Source organism: Chaetodon auriga, chromosome 13 (genome assembly GCF_051107435.1).
Source record: "Chaetodon auriga isolate fChaAug3 chromosome 13, fChaAug3.hap1, whole genome shotgun sequence".
Lineage (NCBI taxonomy): Eukaryota > Metazoa > Chordata > Actinopteri > Chaetodontiformes > Chaetodontidae > Chaetodon > Chaetodon auriga.
In genome coordinates, this window is record NC_135086.1 from 20735442 (window position 1) to 20761859 (window position 26418).

The 26418-nt window shown below is 42.2% G+C and overlaps 1 protein-coding gene across 3 annotated transcripts in view; it reads left to right on the top strand.

Moving 5' to 3' along the window:
• Positions 1 to 1672: 1672 nt before the first annotated feature.
• Positions 1673 to 26418, top strand: part of cacnb4a (calcium channel, voltage-dependent, beta 4a subunit) — a 33869-nt gene continuing 9123 nt past the window's right edge. The window contains exons 1-4 of one of the 3 annotated variants that reach the window (XM_076746260.1): positions 1673 to 1935; positions 3927 to 4010; positions 24327 to 24446; positions 25925 to 26047. In XM_076746260.1, the coding sequence (XP_076602375.1) occupies positions 1873 to 1935; positions 3927 to 4010; positions 24327 to 24446; positions 25925 to 26047 (390 nt within the window). In that variant the 5' untranslated portion in view covers positions 1673 to 1872. Of the gene's footprint in view, positions 1936 to 3926; positions 4011 to 10312; positions 10701 to 24326; positions 24447 to 25924; positions 26048 to 26418 lie in introns of those variants that run through there. The other 2 variants (XM_076746261.1, XM_076746262.1) reach the window with 2 other exon arrangements.

Below are 26418 nucleotides of genomic sequence, written 5' to 3' on the forward strand. Positions count from 1 at the left end.
TAATGTGACATGGTTTATTCATTGAGCTTTTTATAGTTTGGGTTCTTTTTAAAAAGCTGCACCGAGGATCCGTTGAATGCCAGTGTTGTTCTGGTGGCACAGTGCAGGTAAAACTCTGCTTTTTGATGAAATGTTCAGGGCCAGACACCACAGGCTTCTCCGGGATGTATACTCAGTGTAAAGGCTCTGTGCAGACCTGCAGAGGGATCGTCTGAGAAGAGCGCAGCTGGTCGTGCTGTCTGCTGAGGATGACTGAGGAGATTTTATCAGCTGTTGTTTGTCCTAGTTCATCTCCTGAGATAAAACTGGCCTATTTTATTGTTAAGTGAGGAATGCAGCGCTAAATCAGTAGAAAGTGGTTGTGTTGGGCTACAACAAAGCATTAGAAATGAATTCTGTATGAACATACGCTCTATTTCCCACGTAGACTAGAGGTTACCAGTCATCATCATCATCATGGATAATCATTTGAATCATTCTGTTCAAATCCAGTTGCTTCTTGGTCCAGTGAGAGTTTACGCTGCCTTCAAAAGCTCCCACAAAGGCCATCTTCCAAGGTCAGAAATAATTATGCAAAGATTTAAATCATTTCAATCATATAAAACTAAGCATGGCTGCTATTAATGAGCTCCTTCTTGTAAAGACCTAAGAGTGTTTAATTTGACTTATGTTGAAGTCTTAGCTTATATAAACCTAACGAGCGCCCATGAATTAAACCAGTTAGTCTGACCTCAAAGTCTGTACAGATTTCATATATGACAATATATGAATTGTGGAACAAAACAAAGAACAATACACACAAGAAAATGCTGTAGAGATGGCCCACATGAGAAGTGGGTCAACTTTGAAATGTCAACAGCTTCCAGACGTTAGACTTCTTGCAGCTTTATCGTTATTACATCCCCTCATTGTGTGAGAAGATAGAGAAAATTCTAATTCAAAGATGCTGAACTGGTTTTCCCTTACACATTTCATTTTATGCACATTTAAACATTTAACCTACAGTTATTAAGAGATCCGTTTAGGGACCTCCAAGATAATGGGCATTCTGCAATACAGAAAAGTGCAGACTCAGAGAGCAAATAGACTTTGGACCGTCACAGTCCACATCACTGTGACTGGCACAGAATAAATATTGATCATCACTTCCAAAAAACTGAGCTCATGCTTTTCATTTAACATTACTGCTTTTATTTTGTGGTCGGCAGCTATATTAACATCGTTTATTAGAGCAGGGACAGCGGCTGTGAATAGGTTTTATGATGCCCTTATTGCATTTGGAGCCTCTGATGTCAAAGGACAAATACAAAGATACTTGAACACGGCATTTCATCGCATCAGCGGAACGGAAGATGAAGCAGTCAAATGAGATGAGACTTTGGAAGAAAATGAGAAAACAGGCATTTTAAAGGACAAACAAAGGTGAGGTGCGTGTAAAAATGCTAAATATGCGTCAGAGTTTAAACATATTCTCACGTATACAATCAGTTTAGAATAGCAAATTTCACTCCAACGAAGTGATGGACTGAGGGATACTTCGGAGGAAAAGCTTCTCCTATTTGCTGGTCGCTCATGCGCATCCCAAGTTGCGAAGCTCAAACCCTGAATTTCTCCGTTGTCCCTGAACGCAGCACTGTGATGGAGTAGAGGGGGAGGGTCGGCAGTTATCTGTACGCACACTGATACCCGGACTTCATCTGTGCAGACCTAACGCAGTGTGGGACACGTCCTCGTCTTCATCTTCTCCTCTGCTGAAGAAGAACCGGAGCAAAGCTGGAGCCGGCGGTCCACTGTCCGCCGCCCGAGCAGCAGCAGTTCCAGTGGAGCGGCGCGGAGCGGCAGCCTCCGCCCTGGACCGATGAGCTGGCTGAGATGTCCCGGCACATCTACACCCGACACGGGATAGGAGACGGGCTGCAGAAGCCCGTGTTCCAGGTAGGACAAAATAAAAATAAAAATAAAAATCAACCGAGATTCTGCTTCTCTTCTCTTCAAGTTATTTGGATTAATTCTAAGAACGGATACAAATATCTCCTTAAAGTATGAATAAGAATGCTGATCATTACATCACACAGTAACAACACTCACATAATAACAACAGTGAATATTGATTTTAAGAAATGAACAGTGATCCCCACAGACACTCTAAACTCATTATTCTGCTCTGTGTTAAACTGAAGCTCCATTTTTCATCACTCCTAATGAGCCTCCGAGGAGTCATCAGTCAAACAGAGACAGCGGTCCTGCGCTGTGCTGAGAATTTGATTTATTCAAAGAGAAATGAAATTGGGTTCTTAATTATTAAGCATTTTCTGATGGGACTCCACTGGTGATGCATGAGGCGGCCCAAGTCACTTTTCCACAGAAGAGACTGAAGCAGAATTTGCAGCACACAGTTGATGCTGAACAGACCAGTGATTTGTATCTCTACTGCATCAGTACATCTGCTGTCAGTGTCCTTAAATGCATCCAGACAAATCCCTATTCAAACTTTAGATAGATAGATAGATAGATAGATAGATAGATAGATAGATAGAGCATGCCATATAGACAATTTCATATAAGTCATATGCATGTCTGTAATGTTATATTGTGATATTGATATAGTTCAGTTTTTTGTTTTTTTCTTTCGTTTCTTTTCAGAAAATTCCCATGAAAACTGTTAAAGGGGCAAACAGCCACAGCAGGGTCTGCTTTTGGTTAATCCACTGTCATCCCATTGATGCAAAAATCATATAAAAATCCAGCATAGCCAAAAATCGGACCGGCTGTGATGCCCTAATGTTATAAGAAATATCAACGGGTTTTAAAGTTTATATCATCTCATAGGAAATACAGCATATCGTCATTTAAGGCTGCAACTAACGATCATTTTCCTTATTGATTAATCTGACAATTACTATCTTCAATAATCTCTATCGTCCAGTCTGTGAAATGGCATAGAATAGCAAAAAATGCCCGTCACTATTTCCGTGAACCCAAGCTGATGTCTTCAAATGTCTTGTTTTGTTTGGCCAAAAGGACTTTTGGTCCATTATTTACTGTCACATAACAAAAAACAGCAAGTCTTCAAATTTGTTAAGATGGAACAAGCAAATATCTGCTGTTTTTGCAAGGAAAAAAAATGCCTGAAATGATTGCTCAGTTATCAAAATAGCAGCCGTTCTTTTGATCAAGTTATTGATTACTGACCAGTCGTTTCAGCTCTATGTCTAATCCTAATAGGCGGTGTAGATAGAGTACTAATCCAACAGTGCAATTTCCCAAACAAACTTGAGTTGGGACTGTTCAGTCAAAATGAATATCTCCAAGATTTTGGAGTGTTGGTCAGACAAAACAAGCAATTTGAGGACGAAATCGTGATTGGCATTTTTCACAAGTTTCCTATTTCACAGAAAATAATCTGCAGATTAATCCAAACTGAAAAGAACTGTTAGGGTGAACATTTGGGAGTTGGAAGCATCCTCTTACCCCAGATGCTCTGCGACGTCACAGGGGGAGAGGATGCCACACAAACAGCGTTAGAGCAGCTGAGGAGTCATTTATCACATTTCCCCTCTCTTGCTCTCAGGTGAAGTGTTACCTCATGGGCTCCTCAAGCACGAAAACAACTCGGCTGCGTATGAAAATGGGTCACGCAAAGTGAATTAGTGCAGCTTAGCAATGTTCATGCAGAGGTAATGCATTATGAATTTTGGTGTGGTATTCTAATAAAGCAGTAAAGGACTGCCTTGATATATTCAGGTCACCACAGAGGACAAGAGGCAGCTGGAAAGAGCCACAGCCCTGCAACCCCAGGGGCTGACATACTGGTGTTAATGGGGCTGCTGGAGGGAAGGTGCCCTTCAGTTCGCGTGGAGTAAAGGGTAAACATACTGAAGATATGACAATAACAGAGTCACACACAGATATTCTGTCCTTGCCAGGCTAACAGAGGGACGTACTCCAGACGCAGCCGGCTGAAGAGGTCTGACGGCAGTACCACCTCCACCAGCTTCATCCTCAGACAGGTAGCACACGTCACATCAGCAGGGCTCATTAGCTTATCTGGAATTTAACTCATTTTTGAACATAGGGGGAAATCATGCTAACCATGCTAACTGTGTGGATGTTGTTTCCTGACAGTAATATGACCTTTCTTATGACGCACCCTTTCTAAACCCATTTTTGGCCCCCACTAGTGGTAGACATACTCCTCGTACTTATCTTTCCTCTGCATGAGTGGCAGCATAGCTTGAGCTGCTTCCTCTGGCAGCAGCACAACTTCTTCATGCCCATTTTTCTGTGAAGGCCTGTGGTGAGAATTACACACATTGTTTGCCCATCCCAGCATCCCAGTGAATGGTGAACACATTCGGGGATTTGCAGTTAGAAGAAACTCTTCCTCTTCTCTTCAGCTGGTGTCTGGCACCAATCCGTCAAACTGCTCGTTCCAGAACATCTAGTTTCACTCAGAAATGTTCAGTTCTAATGTCCATAAGCAAACAAAAGGTCTGTGGCATCAGCGGACATGTTGCCAAGACTTTGCTGTACTTCAGGGAATCGATGACCTTGATTTGTATCAGCCTGTGAACTCAGCCTGCTCAGCTGCTTATGAGGCGTCTCCCAGCCATGTATAATTCATAAGGACGCTGTTAGCCAGGACCATTTGAGTGTAGTTGCTGCCACCTCCTTTATATGTGCCACTGTAAAACAAATTCAAATTGGCTTCCTGTACTCTGTAATTCATAATGCAGAGGGGAGTTACCCTGTCTTGGACATCCTGCTAACAAGTTACCAAGGGAACTGAGGCTGCAGAGGCCATTCAGCGGTACAGGGATAGCTCGTCATTGGCTGCCTTTGTCCCGAACGCTCTCTCTTTCTTTTTCACTCTTTCACTGCATACCTGACCTCCATCTCCTCCATCGCGGCCTGGCCCGATGTCACGTGTCTCTCTGAGGAGATGCAGTAACGTCAAGTCAAAATGAGTCAGGTCGGAGACTTTTTCACCTGGGCATGCTGGCAAAAGCACATGACAGCCTGTCGTGTCTACTGGCCAGATGTGACTTATGATAGTGTCAATTATTCACATCTGTGGCTGCTGCATTTTCCATTACATGTACGTCAGCGGGTGCGTGCGGGATTTTCGTGCAGGTTTATTTTCTACATGCTATTTTAAGTCAATATCACGTCAAATTTTTAATTTAACACAATTTGAACTAAACCTGTTCAGTATAGACAGTATATAGTCAGAACCAGTGTGTTCAACCTGTTGATGTCATTTTGAAAGAAAGAAACAAAGACACAGAGAAATGTACATGCTCGCTCCCCTTCCTCATTACACGCTCACAGATTTCTTTAACACCCCCGCTGTGATTTGTGTCATCACCGGTGTGATCGTCATCAGGTGAGAAGGGGAGCAGTGGGCTCTCTTTGATTCCCTCGTGTATCCATAGTAACAGCCACCCTTCAACAACAGGGGTCAAGCGCAGAAGGTTGATTAGCAGGAAACTTCACCTCCTCCTCCTCCTCTTTTTCACTGTACAGTACAGTGAATGCTCACATGAAAGGAGAGAAGGCTGAGCCTTTAAAGCTGAATCAGATTTATTCACCTTTTCTTCTTCTCTTCCCTTCAGTTTAGCCTTAAACCATTTGCAGACAAGTCGTGCTAGCTTCTTGACAGGGTCTCAAATCTGCATCCTTGTCCTTGCCTGGACAGAAGGGTTTTCCATGTTCATTCATTTATCTAACTCCTGAATGGGGAATTGACGTTCAGAGCAAAATGAGATGGTGTGTTGCATTCCCAGGGAGTGTTAAAGCACCTGAAAACTTCGCTTTCTCTACAACATATTCCTGACTCAAATAAAGAAGATTGAAAGTCAGAAAGTCAAAGTTTGGAGAAAAACTGTTATTTTCTCAATTCTAACACTCAGAAACAAAGCTAATGTGCTTCATCAGGACTGTGTGGGTGGGCCTTGATCTGATTTGATTGACTGTGCTGGCAGCTTGAGCAACCAGCCCCACAACTGTCATCAGATTGTGATTCAAATATTGCTAATCTCACTTCACCCTTTGCAAACCAGTAAGAAGAGCCCAGGCAAATACACTAATACAGAAAATCTGCTTCATTCGGTGGAAAATAGTGTGTCCATGCAGGAGCCCATCACTCAGAGAAAGAGGCTGATTGTAAAAAATGATTTCAGGGGATTTAAGTGGAGTTTTCTGCAGGTTGAGTTCACTGCAGATTGACGCTAAGTATTAGGGCTGACGGAGGATGAGTGTGGCAAACTGTCAGGGCCAGATGACCTCAAACAGATCAGTGCATTTCAGAGAGAAGGAAGTGAAAAAGAGACAACTTGTACAGTTGATTTTGCAGGAAAAGGACAGAATGTATTCAAGGAGATATGATTGAGCCCCCGCATGATTTAATGATCGCTAGATCTGTTACAGAGGAAAGCTGATTCTCCCAGATGGCGTGCTGAACGTCTACATGCACCGCTCGCATGGACAGATGTTTCTCTGCGTGGTTGGTGAGCGGATGTCTGAACAGCTCTGGGGCCAAACTCTGAGCACCGTGATAAGAGGATGCAAAAGCTCAGCAGATGTTTGCTCTCAGGAGTATAATCCAGAGGGGAAGTGAAGTGGCACAGAGGACCTTTGCTCCTCCAGATTCTTTCAGAATTGTGTCTGTTGACTTGCAGAGCTACGGTACAAAACTTGCTTTTAACTACGTTTTTGCATGCACTTTGCAGCTACCTCACATGTCCTACGTCACGGCGTTTCTTTGTGCGTGTTCTTGGAAGTTAACTCTGTGTGTCTGTAAGAGGAGTTTAATCCCATCAGTGCTGGGAGGCAGTACATCAGCATGTCAAATAAGGTCAGCAGCAGAATCTCCTTGCGTGTCGCTGTGTGTCAGTCGTGCAAAATCACAAGTTCTCATGAAAGATGTTCCAGTGTTGGCCAGGCATGATTTGGCCCTGTCTGCCATCTAGCAGGCATACTTTGTTTTTGCATCATAGTCATTTTTTTATGCATATGTGTTGATGAAAAGTAAGGACCAGCAGTGGCGCTGATGAATAATGAATGGGCAATGAAGACAGCGTGTGCATCCAAACAATCTGATGAAATGTAATGAGGTGAAATCAGTGTGTGTCATGGCAGCAGAAGAAGAAGTTAGGCAGGAGCCTCTTGAAATCTCTGCTGACAACATGAAAAGTAAACACAAAAAAACATGATTTCAGTAAGCAACATAAACTATTGAGACAGTTCCTACCTCTCAGTGTTGACCTGTTCTTCCATGTTACTGTGGTCCAAATCTGTCTGATGTGCCCAAAGTTTGTTCTCTGCTTCAGAAGAACTTTTATTATTATGCTGTTGATTACTATCAACCGCAGTCATCAGGTTTTATGTGTGCACCAAATGTGTTGTGTCCCTCTTAATAACAAGGTAACATTCAGAACAGACAGTGACTGTATTCATTAAGCAGCAGACCTGACTCATACCTCGCAGAGACATCGTATGATTTAAGTTAGACAGACAGGCACAGGATTGAACTAGTTCAACAGAGTCACAACATGCAGCCCCCCCCATGTCGATATGAGAAAGTTTGGAGCGAATGAGGGTTTCACACATGGCAAACACATATTTTGAGACATATTGAGGCCCTTTGTTTCCTAAATAAGGGGAGTATACACAGTGTCAGCCACAACATTAAAAAGGTCAAGTGAGTAGCATTGGTCTTCTCGTTACTACAATGGGAGCTGGGAAATCTTGGGTCCTGGCATTCATGTGAATGGCACACTCCCTCCCCCTTTGCAACGGCATTCCCTAATGGCCGTGGCCTCCCTTAGCAGGACAGTATGCCCCCAAACACCGTTCAGGAATGACCAGAGGAACATGAGGCCGGTGGTTTAAAGTTGGTATAGAAAAAAGTGCAATTTTTAAAGGTAGGAAATGCATCCAGCATGTTTTGTTAGAATGACCAAATACTGTAGACACAGCATGTTCTTGTCAGAAACCATCTTTGTTTGCAGTGCATATTGCAAATTGGATGTTGTGCAGTAATGAATTCTGCAGGGGCTATTAACTGCTTTAATGGTCTTGTCAGCTGAGGCTGACCAGAAAATGATGTTTTAGTTGAGGCAGAAATGCAGCCGTGAACCAAAGACCTCATCACTGCCCCTTTTTAAAGTCTCACATGAGGCCTTTGCCCATATTCACATCCTGGGTCACCAAGCTTAATTCCCTTCTGTCTGAAATGCAAAGCATACATGTAAGGCGTGCAGATTTGACGTCTTATTTTGGGATGGCAAAGCTTGTGATGCCACAGCTTTCTCCCAGAAATTCAATTTCATTTGTGAATCACAATACATTAAACAGACTTCCCCTTAACCTCATTTTTCAGCTTGCAGCCTGTAAAGTGATAAGGAAGGGGCTTCTTCACACTGTTAATCCCTCTTATGTAGGGCACATGGCTCAACTCGGCAGCCTTTCATTTGTGAATTACTTGATGGGGCCCGGCCACTGCTCTCATAGCTCCACGCTGGCACCATCCCCTAGTCTCCCAATACCCCTTGAGTAAATCTGGAGACCACCTAACAAGATCACCCAAGAATAGTACACCTCTGAGTCCCCGTACTGCTCAGCTGTGTTGGATATCACTGCCTCCAGTGCTCACCTGCGTGCTCAATGAACCAGTTTTAAAAATAGGATTCAACAGCTAAAACTACTCAATACAATAATGACATAGGAAATAAATACCCACTCATGCTGCAACTAATGATTATTTTCACAACCAGTTAATGTTTTGTACGAGTGGATTTGTTCTGTAATTGAGAAAATATAAACGAAATAGTGAAAAATGTCATATGGCACTGAAAGTGCTCGTCCTGATCATGATTCCAACCCTCAAGCCAAGTCTTAAAAAACTCACCAATAAATCTCTGATGTACCCCTTCATGCACCTGCAGCCTTGTGTCAGGTGCAACATGAAACTGAGTGTTGCAGCATTAGTTGTGAAAGGCCTCAACTTCAGACCGTGGTGCACTTGAACAGGTCAGAGAGTTCTTAGAGGTCAGTGTCTGAGCGGCACCCGGCTCTTTGATCTGTCACCTCTGTTCTTCCTCTGGAATATCTGAGGGATAATGATGAGGCCATCAGGTGTTTTGAGAGGTGCTCGTTAAGAGGAAGAAAACAGAAAACTGGCAGGTTTGATGAAGACGCGTCATCCCATAGGAGCAGGTGCATCTGCTGTAACTCAGTTGGTCAGGAGAGGGCGATGTTGCTCCACTTCAGAGAAGCAGCTGAGCCTCGGATGGCAAAGCGCTTGTCTCGCAGTTTTATTTGGACTGGATGATAAAACAACATCCATTAATGGATGTTATTAATCTATCTCTTTATTGATTTATTGGTTTATTTAATGACGATGATGGACGATGCAAGCTGTAGAAATTGGACTCAAGCATGCAGGAAAATGAAAAATATTAGTATAATACTGATATTAGTTTTACATCTTCAGCTTTCGTTGATTACAATCTTTTTCTTCCATTCATTCGTTCATTAATTTTGTTTGTGTCTTCACATTTCAGTTGCTAAGTATCCTTTTTATAATGTTTTTAATCTGATTGTGATTTTACCTTGGCAACATATACAGTGATAACAATTCTAAACTCAAGGTTCACATAATTAGTGAGCGTTCATCTGTATCCTCTTGACCTCTGTCTGTATGAAAGAATAAAAAAACAATCATTTAACTAATATGATTTAGTGATGTCAGGGAGCGATCAGTTGGCCAGGATTCATAAGATGAACAAACCAGGAGATTTTTCTCATTAGGATAGTAAAATTATTCTGTGAATGCTTTCAACAGCTGCTTTGATGCCAAACCTCAGACTTAAACTCTGCCTCTCTTCTTCACTGATTTCCTATACGATCAGTTTCCCTTTACTGACATTTATGGATCAGTGTTATGGCCCCAGTGCGCTCACGAAGCTGTAAAGATGTGAACACTTGTTGTAAGAGAGCAGCGGCTCAGTAGCATCCTGTTTAAAGCCTCATCACTCAGCTGTTCACCGTTGCTTTGATCCTGCCTGTGTAAATTATGTCAGTCTTTGCAAATGGGTGTTCAGGTTCAGAGATTACCTCAAGCACACACGTCCATGCACAGAATACACACAGTCTGCAGGTTAACGCTGCTCTCAGGCTGCAGACACCACCCCACAACCACCTCCCTCTCTGCCTCTTCCTTGTTCAGTATTATTGACTGGAGCCTCCACCAGCCAATCGGCAGGCTGCATCCCACCTCTGTCATCAGCCAGTGCTGGAGGAAGGGATTGGCTTGTGTGATCTGAGCTTGGAAGGCAGATGAAATGCCAGGTCTGCTTTGCCTCTGGGGACGACTAGGCTGCCTTATAATGGGAACCAACACTCACTCGGCTCAGGGGCAATAACATCCAACTCAGCATCAGGAAAACACGGGGCTCCACCTTTTTTTTTTCTATCTGCTGCTTTGGCGTGGTCTGGTTGCTCTGTGGTCTACCTTCATGTGGAGAAAGACGCTGCTGGTGGGCTCTGTCACTCCCCTGTCCTCATCATCCATCCTCTCTGGAACAGGTTGATCCTTTACGCTTTCTGTCTATTTTGCGCCGACGAGCTGCTCTTTGGAATCTCACTCCTCCATGTACGATAACTTGTACCTACATGGATTTGAAGACTCGGAGGCGGTGAGTGGCGGGGTGCCTGACACCTGTAAACCATGCTTTTCTGTTGTGTCGTGGTTGGTCGATCCCTTCATGAATACTCACAGAATGTGTTGAGACTTGAGTGGGCTGAGCCGTGCACTCTTCTCGGGGGAGTTAGAAGAGGTTGGGGGAAGGGTGTGCACGAGAGTGTGTGTTATGGTGTGTGTTTTTGAAAGAGCGAGTGTGCTGGGGCTCCTCAGTCAACCAGCTGTACAGTTTTCTCACTGATGCTGCCAGCCAGATGATGGTTCTCCTCCTGTCTGGACTGAGCGTCTGCAGATCCAAACAGTGCATGTTATGAGCTTTGTAGCTTCTTTTGTATTTTCTCACTTGTCTGTCCTTCCTCACATCCCACCATACGTCATCAAGGTTTACAGAAAAGATCAGCAGCTATAAGCATGATGATCACACGCTATGGTCGTCTGGATCATACTGATGTGCTGTTGCATCCAACTGCGCCGTCTTTCATGTGACACAAATGCATACATAGCAGAGAAACGTCATATTCCCTTGCCACTACGTATAGATTCTCATCTTGACCGCACACAGCTGATGGTACGCACAGATAGACCCACACACTGCCTTTGATACAGATAGGGTAGTGGAAAAAATGCTTACAAAGGCAGTTAATGTCGGAGCTGGTGCTGGGTGGAGGGGAGGAGGGAACCCCTCTGAGCCAGAATCTGTCAAGACCTTTCTGTAACTGCACATCCTGACATCCCAGCTGCCTCTTAAAGATTAAAGGTGGAGAGATTTTCACACATTGTGCTATCTACAGTATTAGCAAGGGAGCGTAAGTTCTGTATGTCGGTGATGTGCATGTCTATAGAAGGGTTTGTCTTACCTAAGGAACTAAAATGAACACCACATTGGCAGAAATATGTGGCCAGATATACGCTGCACCTATCAGTCCAAAGCCATGGGCATTAATGTACTGCTTCAACAGACTCCACTCCTCTGGTTTCAGGCGTTTCAGCAGCTTTTGAGCCTTGCTGCAGGGATTTGCTCCCATTCAGACACAGGAGCTTTAGTGAGATCGGCCACTAATGTTGGATGATAAGGTATGGCTCACAGTGTGCTTTCCAGATCTCCCAGCTGTTGGATGGGTTTACTTCAGGGGTCTGTGCAGTTAAAGTTCTTCCACACCAGACTGGGAAAACCTTTTCTTTATTGACTCGGCTTTGTGCACAGGACAGCATTTTCATGTTGAAAGAGGAAAGTCCAAACCAGGAAAAATAACCCCAGAAGGAGCAGACATAGAGACGGGCATGTCCGCATACTTTTGGCCACATAGATTTTGTGATGTTGGAGTTGGTTTGCTGGTTCGATTTTTTGCCACTCCAAATTCATGTTTGAAACAGTTTTTAACTATAATATCCTCAATATTTTTCATCGAGTCAAAAGAGGATTCTTTTGAATAACTGAGCAGTGCTATTGGTTTATGGACTAGCCAATTTTTTCATCTTCGAATGTAAGATATCATGTGAAGCCACTGTTGTTATGATACTTTAGATGCTTCACCAACCAGAGGCACAAATAGAGGTGAAGCAAACTGTTACAACTTGGAACTAAATATTTTCACAGTAGCTGCTGAATTCATCCATACTTGACCCATAATCTGCGGCTCTTTAGCTGCAAAATGCTCCACTCACTAAGTGTGCCTGTCTGCTGAGCAGCTAGTGTGCAGTGGGTTTTTGTGTCGTGGCCCATATAGCTAAACAATTAGCTGAAACTATCAATAAAGCTCCATAAAGCCGTGGGCAGCTGCGCATTCAGGGGATAATTCTCTGTAGGCTCATCACTGCGACCAACCATCTTTCACACTGTCGCATTATTTTCACATTTGATTTTGTTGTTTTAAAATATCCAGTTATGGCTGCTGTAATCTTCAGCTTCAGCTCGACGAATCTTCCTCAGGAGTTCACTTATCTCCGTATGTTTTCATGTCCAGAAGCTTGTTTGTGACTTTTTACAGAAGAAACAGCTATTTTATGACAAAGTTGCTAATTTTTTCCACTGATTATGGAAGTGCTCTGCCAGTCACCAAGCAAATGAACTGGACTTTCACTGACAGAAACCTGGCTACCCAAAATAACTCTATGTCCCTGATAGCACGGCGTCATCCACCAACACCATCGCTTTCTTTGTTGTTGTTTCAGCTGTTCTAATCATGTGGTACTGGCCCATTATTATGGGCCTGAATAAGTGATGAGGCTGGAGACTATTTGCTTTCACCTCAGACTGTTCATGAAATGGATTCTCTCTAAAATCCTAATATCTCATGGAGACTCCATCCATCCATCCATCCATCCATCCATCCACCCATCCATCCATGCATCCATCCATCCAGCCTATTAAAGCCTATTTCAACGAACAAAATCTATAACGGACTCTACCTATGTTGTATATTTTTCTAAGTTGTGTACATAAATGATCTCAAACTGCTACTACGAATTCACCTCCTGGTTCCATTGAATCTTTTGAATGGACTCGGTCATGTTTCAGTCACCACAGCAGGTGGTCCACTGTCACTTCTCCCGAAGCAAACATGTGAAACTTGTTCATATGCAAACCGTGGTGCTGAGTTCCACTTTGTGCCATGTCTAGGGCAGTATTGGCAGCACTACAGCAGACATCACTGGGGCTCTTACTGTCCTTGTGGTTTGCTATCAGCACTTGTCATAAGCTTGTGCGTCTGGATTTTTCGGAAGTCAGACGTTATCCAGGGATGATGAAGGCAGCAGGATGGGACTCTAATACATTTGTGTATCCTTGACCCGTAGTGACCTACAGGCTTTCTTGTGTTCTTGTGTGTTTCCTCCTTACTTTCCTCTGAATGTATGATAAGCTACTCAGGGACATTGTTTGGCACTGTTGGACCAATTATGGAGTTCAGTACACAAACCTCTGATCAGAAATGTAACAGTTTGGAAGTGAAAGCAAAGTTAAACTTATGTGTTATTGAATACTGGTTTTTCCATTGTAATACTTATAATACCTAGCTTGATGATGTAACCCGCTTATTACAGCTGTGCATATATACAGTCAGTGTTGTTTAAGGTATAACTTACCTTTACAAAAGCTATTGTGTAAAATCGAAAGTGTAAGATTGGTTGTTTAGTCATTGGAAGGATGTGGAAGGAGAACTCTTTGAGTCTGAAGACGACATTGTGTACATCAAAGCTTTCAGCCCTTTAAACTTTATGAGTGAAGTGATGTTCATGAATTTGGAGCTCCAGTCCCTTATTTGGGCTCTGTTGTTTCAGAGGACCCAGGAGATATGTTTCCACTTCTCCAGCCTTGTTGGTGGTGGATACAATGAAGCAAGAATGCTTTTAGCCTTTTCGCCTGGGACTGATAGGCATGGAGGTCAGGAGAGGAAGAAGGCTGGAGATGGGAGAACAGAGCAGGCTTTGGCGTCTGAACAGATAAGGCTTGAGTGTGGCACGATGGACTCAAGACCGGCCACTTGACACTCCTAGATAATAACCTCACAAACAACTCATTGTCAGTGTGTGTGTGTGTGTGTGTGTGTGTGTGTGTGTGGGTAGGGACAGGAGATAGAATAGAAGAGGGGAAGAGGTTGATTGGCAGAGTTGTTGCTTGTGTCTGTGCTCATGATTGTAATTTTAGGAATGCTGTAAAGTGCCTGGTGCTCTGAATGCTCTCTGTCCTTTCCAGTAAAATGAGCTGAAAGACATCTTCTTGCCAGCCTCAACAGTTTCAGGAAGTGGCAAATGCAGGGAGCCGCAATTAAATGACCAAATGTGCACAGTGGTTTACCTTTTGTTTACTTATGGTTTTAAAGAAGTCCAGACAAACAACAATAGCAACATGTACAGAAACTATAGTGCATTTACATTTTTGCTTGAGTACCTGAGTGTAGATGTGTCTGCACCTGTCATGAACATCTGGTTTATCATGCACACTTTGTTTGAGAGTTATGGCAGTTAATGCCAGAGTATCTCTGTAAACAGATATCTGCATGTTAAAGCTGAAACTGAAGGCAAGGGACCAGATTTTGGTATCGGATTAGCGTTGTGGTTTCCATTTGTAGTCCATCTGTAGTCCGAGTAGTATTGATGAATAGTATTGATCACGTTTGGGCTTTGGTTGCATGCAGATTAACAATCCGTGTGAAGAGCAAAAGAGGTGGAACGCATTGGCAGAAAAGCAATCTCAGAACACATCTGCCGTCGTCTGGCGATGATTTAGCTTTTATTAGACTTTTAAAAATGGATCTACATTCATATGCAGATGTCTGTTTATAGAGATTAGCCAAAACGTCATCAGAAAGTCGCTCCAGTTGCTAACTGCACTCCAAACAATGACCGGCAGGTGGAAGAGGAAGATTGTGTGTTTTACTTTGCGCCAAAATGAGCTCTGTAAATGGTCACATGATGTCTTTCATCAAATTTCACTGGATCTGCAGTTTTTCAGTGCTGATAAGAGTTGGTCAATCAGAAGATGTCGTCCTGGGCTCAGGGCACTGTGGGCATTTTTTGCTATTTTTTTCACATTCTATAAACTAACCAATTAACTCACCAGACAAACAAGCAGCAGAAATATTAACCTCCCTGTCAGAGGAATGTATCTTCCGTTCCCAGAGGAGGATTCATTATTTCAAATGGAGAGATATAAAGCAGGTACTCGTCTACAGTGGCCAGTGGTGTGGGCCTTTTATTTTCCTTTCTCTCCAGTTCTCCGGTTATAGATTTCCTTCGTAATGAGGCAGTAAATAACAGTTATTTGTATCAAGGAAAGACTCCCATGGCTATGAATGGATCATTAGCAGAGGCGCCTGCAGCCCTGGACAAAGGCATTAATCCTTTCCGCCCAGCCTGGCAGGTTGATTTCAAAGACATACTGCAGTACAAATCCTCTGTTGCACATTTGACCATTTATTTTCATTAAGTTATTGATATGTAACTGTAATATTTTGCCACTGAAGCTATAGAGTGGGCTTTCAACAACACGCCTTCCTCTTTTCTTTTTTTTTTTTTGACATGGATGCTGCCATTTGGGTACGATCAGTTTATGTACATTCTTTCCCTTCATTTGATGGAAAAGGTTGAAGGGATAATTCCACAGTGATAAATTGATTGTATGCCACTTCCATGAGTCAAGCATGCCATTTACTCACTATTTGCAGCCCTGCAGGACACATCTATACGACGAGACTCCTATTTACCACGTCATAATGACAGTAGAGAGTTTATCAAGAACATACTGTACCTCCGCCATTCTCATTGTGGCATGTAAACAGCTGATGGCAACAGAGAAGGCAGTCATGCAAAACATCCATTCTGCTGTGAAAGTGGTTGAGGATGGTAATTGGATGAGATGCTTGTGGAAAAAGAAGATTCTATTGCAGGAGGAGAAATTGATGAACAGGGCAGAATTTAAAGCAATACATCATGCCTTAGTCCTGATGACAAGCGGCCCTTTGTAAGCATGTTTCCTGCTCCCATGAGCTTTACCCTATTGTGTGTGCATATGTGCTTGCACATGCACTGTGCACAGTTTTTATAGCTGCCTCCACATATTTTGAAATTGTGCTGTTATTTATCAGGTTTCAACAAAGGCAAGACAGCATATAGTGTTCTTTTGTTCATGTGGAGATGAATCCCATTCACATCATACATTTCCAATTCATTCCCAAACGTATTTCTCTGATCTAGAGCTCATTGAATTCTTTATTGTTTGCTCTGTCACTTTTTAATCATCAAAAAATAGCAAAAGATGACAATTATAATTTCAAGGAGCACAAAGTTTCGCTTTGTCTGACTAAGAGTCCAAAACTATTCAATTTACAATGAAGCAAAACAGAGAAAAGCAACAAATCCTCATATTTGAGAACCTGTAACTACCAAATTTTGGCCATTTTTGCTTGATAAATGACATGAAATGATAAATTGTTATACCAATCCTTCATGGCTGAATTACTGCCGTCATCATCATTCTCCTCCTGCAAAGATCTGTTTTTGATTTGTTTTCCTCGCTTCATTCATATTTATGTGAGATATGTTCATGATCACACTTCCTCAAAAAGATTCTATTGGCTATTTAAAGACCCACTTGCTGCTTGCCTACAAAATGTCCCATTTTCAGCTCCTCTGAAATGCTCATATGATATGAAAGATGCTGTGTTTCTAACGCAGCTTATCTGTCTGTACTGTAGCCCCCGTCCTCTGTGGATGGATGCTGTTACTGGGTTGTGTCGAACAGAGTATGTGGCAGCATCCATGGGGGCAACAGACGGTGCCATCATCTGTTAAGTAAACATTTGTGCTGGGGCCCAGTTTTTCACCCCTTTTGGCTGAGTCTGCAGGACTTCAAACGTCCACCAGCTGGCTGTCCACCAAAATGGGAATCAGATCCATCCAACCTGACGAGCTGGAGATGCCCAACACAAAGCATCTCCGTGTTTGAATGAGCAGTTCATAGATTTAGAGGATTTATTTGGGTTTGTGAATGGCTTTAGAGATGATTGTCCTCTTACAAAAATAACCATCAAAGTGATCTATATTAAGCAATATGTATAAATGTTGTATGATATATTGCGAATTAGACAAAAATTGATTCCAAGAATTGGTGGTGACATTTGTTATTTGACAGTTTCAGTCAGTATTTAAAAAAAAAAGGATTTGATCAGTCATAATTATTTTAATATTAGTGCCAAGATTTGCCTTTTTTAAAAGATTTCATCTGTACTCTTGACAAATTCTCAAAACAGCATAAAACAGTATTCATTTTAGAAGTTGTCATGAAGAAGTATCAACATTTAAGACTCGACTAGCATGTTGGCCCACAATATAATGAAGATGAAATATTACTGGGCTTACATTTAAGGACTTTTAGACAGTGTAAGCACTTCTATATTGAGAAAAAGTTCTCCCCTGGACACCAAAAGCTAAAACAGAAATGTGATCCACAACTAGGAAGCAGCGATCAACTCCCCTCTTACTGCTGCCTGTCTGATAGCCCCAGGCTTCACAAATGCAGCTTGATGGTCCAGATTTAAGCACCCGAGCGTAGTCAGAGTTGGAACGCCGCCACGATCTTCACGCTTCCACAGCCGAGTGGTGACACGCTGCATCTCACAGCGGCCACTTGGACAGAGAGAGACAGAGATGAACTTTCATCAGCCAAGATGGCCATTCTGTAAAATGCTGAATTTGGCCATCAAAGCAGTTAAAGTTTGATTTTATAAGTATTGTTTATCCAGCCTGTCACTAAATAGTTGTTATAGTTGTAGCCTTTGACTTTTGTGAGACATCGTTGGCCATTGTTTGTAGCGGGAGAGATTCGTGCCCGTCCAAGTGTTGGAAGTGTTGCACAGCCAGTCAAGTGGCCAGCTGCTACAGCAACTCTGGCTGTGTGGTCCAGTGTGCTTTTTGGTGGAATATGGGGGTTTTAGTGAACCTTTGCATTGATTGTATCTTTAAAGGATAACAGCAAGCATTAAAATCCCAACAGTGATCATTCTGCAAATTAAGGCCTTCTCTCAAATGATCCAAATCCTCTTTGTATTCTGTCATTTTACAGTATATTAGCAAGGTGTGTTGCAGTGCTGAAAGTTTGGTCACAATGCGTTTAAGCTGTCCGTTGCGTTGTCAGCTGTTTCGTTCCCTCCTGGGTGTATTTCATGGAGTCAAACAGAGCCTATGTGGAGAGAGTGGCTGACAGAAAAGAGTTGTTATATTAGATTGCTGTGTTCGACTATTATCTGAGTGTTTACTCAGAAATGTATTCGTGGAACACACCGTAACACGATATCCAGTGTGCTGCACTGTTTAGCAGGTGTGACACAGAGAAGATGCTGTATCACCTGCCCCACTGTCAACATGATGTTATTGTGTTGTGATGCGTGAGGTGAGATTGGGACCTTGTGTAAAGTACACTGTTAGTGGACTGCAAAATAGATTAGTAAAGGAAGTTTATGTCATGAAAGAAGAAGAAAATATTAGTGAATATTGATATGAATATGGAAGACATGACAAACCTCAAAAAAAAAAAACACCCAGCTCAGGTCCAAGGTGTTGTTGTGCCATTGATTACAAGAGTAACGTCTGCACAGTGACTTCATGCCACCAAAGTATTTAAAAAGAAAACATTTTGATCTCAGTCACATATTTGTCAGGTTAGTGTGTATTTAGTAGTAAGCACTAAGCAATAAGCAATAAGTCTGTATGATGACAGATGTGGTTGAACAATCACAGTGGTGTTTCCAATTGCAAATGAGTGTGGAGTCACTGGTCAGGCATTAGTCTTGTAATTGCTGTTTTTTATTTGCCTTGTAGCTACAGGTGATGTGCAATGATATGAAGTAATGATGTAATAAAAACAATTCAGTACATTTAGTTTTGTACAGTTAATCTGAGAATGTGATGCTGTTTACTACTGACAGCAAGAAAAAGGATCATTTACTTAATTTTTATATAAAAGCTGTGCAGTGATTATCTTCCCGTTGTTTTCAGTCTTTTGAATATTGAGTGCAGGAAGTCTGCTGTTGTCGAGTGTCGCCCAGTGACGGATGAACCGCTTTGATCCAATGACATGAAAGTAGAGAAGTCATTAAAATTCATGGACAAGTTCATGTATTATGTCATGGCACATGTCACAGCTATTGCACTACACCGTGCACAGCATTACATCATGCAACATGGTTCCTTCTTTTTCCTTTTTTTTTTTTTTTTTTTTGACATTTTAGCTTTTTTGAACTAGTGACAGCTGGAGAGAGACAGGGAAGGCAGGGCAGAGACGAGGGCTGACATGCAGCAAAGGGCCCAGCTGGAATGAAACCTGGGCCACTGTGCTAAGGACTCGGCCTTAATATGTGCTTTACCAGCTAACGGGGTGGCCCATGATACGTTTATACATGTTACATAGGCAGTACTTAGGGACTGATTATTGCATGCTGTACCTGCCTGTTCAAGCCAATGAATATATGTTAGATGTTAACCAGCTGACAACTGGAACAGCACTGTTAGCTGCATTTCTATAGAGCCGTTAAGTCTCTATAAATACAAAGTAAGAGAAACTGACAGACAAAGGCAGGTTTGAACTAAATGAGAGACAAACTGGCAAACAAGGAGGGTTATAAATGACTGTAGACAAGATGGTTGCAGACACCATGGGGCCAGTGAATCATAAAGGATATTGTCAGTGGTGGTAAGCGTAGTAGCAGCAGCCATACTCACTCATATCTCCTTCCTCTTATTTAATTCCTGGTGACAAGGGGAATAACTGGCTCTTGACCTGCCTGCAGGCGGCCGTACACAGTGCATTCCCCGTACCTGCGCTAGAAAGCAATGATGAGCAGTAATTAGCTTGTGGGCCCCAGAGAGTCTGTGCGCTGAGCTCGTTGTTCCTTGCCTATGGGGCAGGCGTTCAGTGTTTATGCTAATGTAGTGATTACTCAGCTGTAGTGTTGCGTGAAGTACTTGTTTTTCTGTTATGTAGTGGCAACATCTCACTCCATCATAGAGACAGAAAGGAGAATAACAGCAAACTGGACGAGAGAGAGTGAAAGAGTGCTGTGAAGTGAATTATATAATGCAATAATAATATAGGATTTTAGTCCTTGTTTTATTCTCTAAAACACATGATTAACATAACAGTCGGCACAGTTGACCTGAAAGAAATGATAAGGAAAAGCCTTCCCACTAGGTTGATTTAGCATTCAACCAAAGTGACCGCTGAGGTCGGCTTGTGTTCGATGCATCTTACAAATGTTTCTTTTCACACTGAAGCAGAAAAATTAGGCTCTTATGGTGCCCATGCTACTTTGTTCTGTGCAGGATTATTGGAAGGATTGGGGGAGTCTGTCCAGGAGCACACTCATCAGTTAATAGCAATTTACACATATGAAGCATTAGTATCTATCTCCAAATGTGATAATCTCTAATCATTTGTTCTGATCACCAGATGAAATTGCTTTTTCAAAGACTGCACAACAGCACTGGGCAAACACTAAATGAATCAGAGGGATCGCTTAATGACGATATCCATGCTGCTTTTCTGAGCTCGGAGGGAACAGTGCTGCACCAACACGACCATTTTTTTAAACTGTACATTGTTTTGATGAATTACAGAGAAATGAACATGTGCAGCCACTCCACACGCAGAGCCATTATTACATGGTGCAGTTGTAACAAATTAGACCTGAAGCCAATTTTCCCACATGGGAGCACAAGCAGCTCCAGTACCGGTCAGCCAAAGGTGACGTCCTCAGAGCCAAGATGTCCTGGTTACACACGCATCATCGCTGTGTAGACAATGTGAGCAAACTACATGTCAGCACTGTTTGATAGCGGTGGTGTTGAGGTACACACTGTAGATTTAGCCATCTTTGATGATTGATGGATTTATTGTACAGGTCCATTAGCCAGGGATCCGTTCACAGGGTCCTACTCAGGTGTGTAAACTGTGTGCTTAACATTTCATGCTCAGGAGCAGGTGACATTACACTGATGCTCTCACCGGGCAACTGTGTTTGCAGGATGTTGGCAAAATGTACAATATATATTTATATATTTACCAAATAATGATAATAATAATGATGACTGAAATTCCTCCAGGATGTTGCTTTCTTTGAGAAAGGAGTTCATTTTTCAGTATCTTACTGATGAATGGAAGGTTGGATGTCAGCTATATAGTTAATTTCAGCTGTGGGGATTCTGTTACAGGAGAGGAGATTGATTGTGTCTGAACATTGACAAATTTAAGATTACTGACACGCACCAGACTGTCTATGACTGCTACAATGTGTTGGAGCATGCCACTGGCAGTTTAAGATCACAGCTATGTTTAAGGAAGCAGCACAGGGTGTGTCTCATTTCTAAAACCCCAGTGAAATACCCCAACATCAACATCAATACAATGGAACAATTATCCATTTAAATCTCAATTGACAAATCTCAGTGAGTGATCTGGTCCTGATGAACCCGAGGATAACTGTTCAGTGGCGACAGAAAAGCTACCGTTTTCACATTTTGGCTCACTGTTGAAGTGAATTACGGGGAAAGCGTGGTCTCTCTTTGGTTATACTGTTAAATGTGTTTTCAGAGTTAATATTGTTGATACTGCTGCAAAACGTTTGAAGTGAAAATTGAAAAAGAAGATGAAACTGTACAATATTCATAATAATAATAATATAACAAGTTTTTATTTTAGTCACCAGTCTCTGGGGACTTTATGGGCTAAGGGGAGGCGAATCCCAGCTTCCCGCATGTGAGACGGAAGTACCGCCCACAATCCTACAGCAGTGAAGCGATAATAAAAGACAGGAAGACAGTTTTGAGGCTTCTCCTTTACCGTTTTGACAAACTGCTTTCTTTTTGTTTTAGGAAAGTAAAAAAAAGTAGTTTATCCATATTTTTTATCAATTGCCTTTATTCTATGTTTATATACTTAGTTACATTTTATATTTAGTTACATTTAACGTAACTTTGCCGTCGTCATCTCGCTCATGGCCTGCAGGGACTCGAAACCCGGCTTCCCGCTCGTGAGACGGAAGTACCGCCCACAATCCTAATAATTACCTTTTTTTTTTTTTTTTTTCTGCTTTTCGTTTTTTTTAGAAGGACCCAGAGAATACGATTTGTTTCTTGCTTGGGCTTGATTTTGTTCATATGCTTTTGTTCTCTACGATATAAATCGAGGGAGTCAGTTTTGATTGGGAACATGGTATTTTGTGTCACCATCTAATCATTTTCAGTGGTTTCAAAACAAAAGTCCTATCTGTAATCTAACCATGTCTATTCACTGTAGAATTGTACATTGCACACATGTAACACCTGCTCTCAAGAACAAAATGGATGCTAATGCATCTCCGCTCTGCTGAAAGTGTAACTCTGAGACTGGCAATTACATTCACTGTTTCTGGTCATGTGTGAAGTTACAAAGCTGTTGTTCTGGTTTTGTTGAGGAACTGTGACTTATTTTTGGTGCTTCAATAGAGTTAGACCATATGTGTCTTTTTGTTGGTCTTCCAGATGCTCATAATCTAAATATCAATTTATTGACTTTATTGACATCTCATGTGTGCTTCACTCCTCACTGGACACATTCTAGAGCATAAATTATATCTATGCTGTAATCTTCCGTATAACAAAGGCTGCCTAAACCATCTTAAGCTGTCTCTAACCAGTGTCCTATAACCTTGCTACTTGTTTACATGTTTATTGATGTTGTCTTTCTCTGTTGTAGGGGATGGGGTGGGTTGGGGATGGATATAATGCCCACTGTTTTTATTTCTTAATCTTACCTACTCATTCTATTTTTCATGTCTGAGCTGCATTAAAAAAAAGAAATTGCAGTGGTATGACTCCAGAAGGGACGTTTACACATCCATGTCTGCCCAGACTTAAAATACAGGACCAATACTTTAGGAATTTAATCAAAGGTATTAAGTGTATTTATTTATTTATTTGGTGGAATAGAGGATATGGCCGTATGATGCATCTGTGATGCTGGAGCCTGATGGCCACATTGGTGCTGTAATAACTCTCACTGCTGCGGGGGTGACACATACATGCAGTACACACATAAAATGCACACTGCACTGCATCTGCAATAAACCAAAGTCCATATGTCACAGCTGTTGTAAGTGGGGAAAAAACCCTGTTTGAAGGAGTTGAAGCTGTCTCGCTATTTAAAGGGACAAGATCCTTTTTGGTTTCTATACAGTAAATACAGACAAATGACACTGCACAAAAATCTGTAGTTAATACAGAAAAAATGTCAAATACAAAACTAAACAAAACAAAAAAAAGAGTCGAATGAGAAGCTTGCTGACACACTCATGTCTGTATGCTCCTATAAATGTTAAATGTTAGAAACAGTTGTCTACCAGCACTTCCAAAGTGCAAACAAACTATGTTTTATCAATACTCAGAGGGTTTCCTCTTGTGTCTGCCCTCGGTGTCCCTAATTGTATCTCTAAAAATAAAAACACATCTTTCTGAACCTTCCTTCTCATCGTTCGTCATCTTTAATCTGTCAGCCTTTGATCCTGTATGGAGAGGAATACAGCCAGTCATGTGACACAGCAACCCCCCCCCCCCCCCAACACACACACACACACACACCCACACACACCCACACACACACACACACACACACACACACTAGGTTGTCATCATAACCATTAGCACTAGTTGCCTAACCCTCACCCCAACCTTAACACGTCTTCACCCTAAAATCTAATGTTTTACATTATGGGGACCTGTAATTTGTCCCCACAAGTAAGGCAAGTCCCCATAATGCGTCAGTAATACATGGGCACACACACACACACACACACACTCACACACCTGTGTGTCTGTAACCTCCCACTCCCGTTCGTTTGCTCAGTGTCTGTGGTTTTAAGAAACAGGCTGTTGTTATGTCCTGCATCTATTTGCACTGCTTTGCATTCAAATTGGGTTTAGTTTTGAATAGGACATATCAAATTACACGTTACAGTGCTTGTTATTGGATTTTGCTCCTTGAATGTCAGTGTTAATCTGTCCCACGTTAAGAAAGCTATCACCAGTACTGGTGCTTTTCATCCCTCCTGGTAACACGTTATTTCCATTTTTTCTGTGTGCTGTTGTTCTCCAGGGCTCAGCTGATTCCTACACAAGCCGACCGTCTGACTCAGATGTGTCCCTGGAGGAGGAGAAGGAGGGCGGCCGGCAGGAGAGGGAGCAGCAGGCCACTGTCCAGCTCGAGAGGGCAAAGGTCAGTTTCACTGGGAACTATTTACAGGACAATGGAGTGACATATTGTACTGTATATTACATGAAACACATCCCACCTCACAAAGAAAAGACACATGATTCAGTGTTACTGACTGCACTGTACTTGGTCTGCAAATTGTAGTTTTACACTGTTGAAGGAACAGAGATTTGACACAGTCCCGTTCTCACCACATCCTCACTCCCCTTCTTCTCTTGTTTGAGGATTGGTCTCTTATTGCTAATCTGCTAATAATGGGCTGATGATAGATAGATAGATATTTTTTATTTCTGATGATAAACAATGTGATGTGTTAAAAATATTGTTTGTTGAAAAATGAAAAAATGCCATGGAGGTCAACAGCCGGGGATGGAAATAATTTCTCTAAAATATTAGTGCAAAACTCTTGGTTTTGGTGTTTTTCCCTCAGATTCAAGGATTCAGTACTTAATAGCCGTTTCAGCACAGTTGATAGCACTGTGGTTTGGTGAGCTCATACATAACAAAAACACACTGAAACATCACATCACATACCATAACCACCTTGGGACATGTGGTGGCACGGTGGCAACACTGTCGCCTCACAGCAAGAAGGTCCCGGGTTCGAATCTCGCTGGAATCTTGGTGACGCCGAAGATGGGTCCCCCTGGCCACTCCTGGTCTGCTGCGGAGGAGGGACGACCAGGATGGGTTAAAGGTGGAAGTCAAATTTTACCTCGTGTGCCGTGCTCGCATGTGTGTGTGACAAATAAAGGGGAATGTCTCCCCCCGATTCTTCTTCTTCTTCTTAAAACAAGTGATTAAAATGGTAATGTTAGTAATAATTAGAATGAGCAGCAGTGCTAATAAGCAACTATGATGCAATACCAGGAAAAGCCTCCATTCACCTGTGATCTTGATTTCTCACCCAGACCTATCAGTAAATCCTTTTATGACAAAGACAAAGATAAAATCATTAACTTGACCAATCAGGTCACTCTAATGCAGCGATGAAGTTTCTAGGAGAAAAAATATAAAGGATCAAAGGTAAAAGGTAAAAGAATAAAATAGATGTGTAGGAAGGAGCAGTCTCTATAGATTATCAAAGCTTTTTGGCCTTTGACTGAGATCTTGTGCTGTTGCGTGCGGTGGGTGTGGTGTGATCATCACTGCTAATGTCTTGATCAGGAGGTCTGAAACAGCACCCCCCCAGCTGCACCCACCCCTCACTGCGGGCTCGCTGCATGTGATGCTGGAGCCTGATGAGCACAGTGGTGCTGTAATAACTCTCTCTGCTGAGGGGAAACTCTCCCACCATGCTTCTGTGTGTCCACTGTGGCTTCTGTTGTTCTATAGAATTTCCACAAAAAATACTGTAAAAACATCATACTATAAAATGTCCTGTTTTATTTTAAGATTTGATCCGTACCACCCATCCTTATTAAACATTCATTTTGATACCTTATTGCTGTGATGACTCTCTTCTCACTGCTGTCTTACAGACTAAAGCGGTGGCATTTGCCGTGAGGACCAATGTCAGCTACTGCGGTGCTCTGGATGAGGACGTCCCTGTGGCCGGCACTGCCGTCTCCTTTGACGCCAAGGACTTCCTCCACATCAAAGAGGTACAATTCAAGCACTATCCATCCAGTTAGGTTAAACCTCTGACACTGTATGGAAGACCGAATTTAGAGCGGATGTGCTTTTGCACTGCACATACATTAGTTCCATATTCTACAAGTCTACTAATGTGTATCTAATGGACTTTGTCACAATCTATCATGTAAGCGAGCTGCTTCCACTACCATAGAAAATACTCTTTTCTGATTGGCTGGCAGTTCTCTATTAAAATAGAACATTTTAGTTCCGGTCAGCGGTTAAAATGCCATTCTAAGTCAGTGGTCAAGGTATATTACGCATCAACATCGTTTAGCTTCATGGAACATCCGCCATTGACTCACTGCTCATTCACATCTGACAATGAGAGAAACTGGCT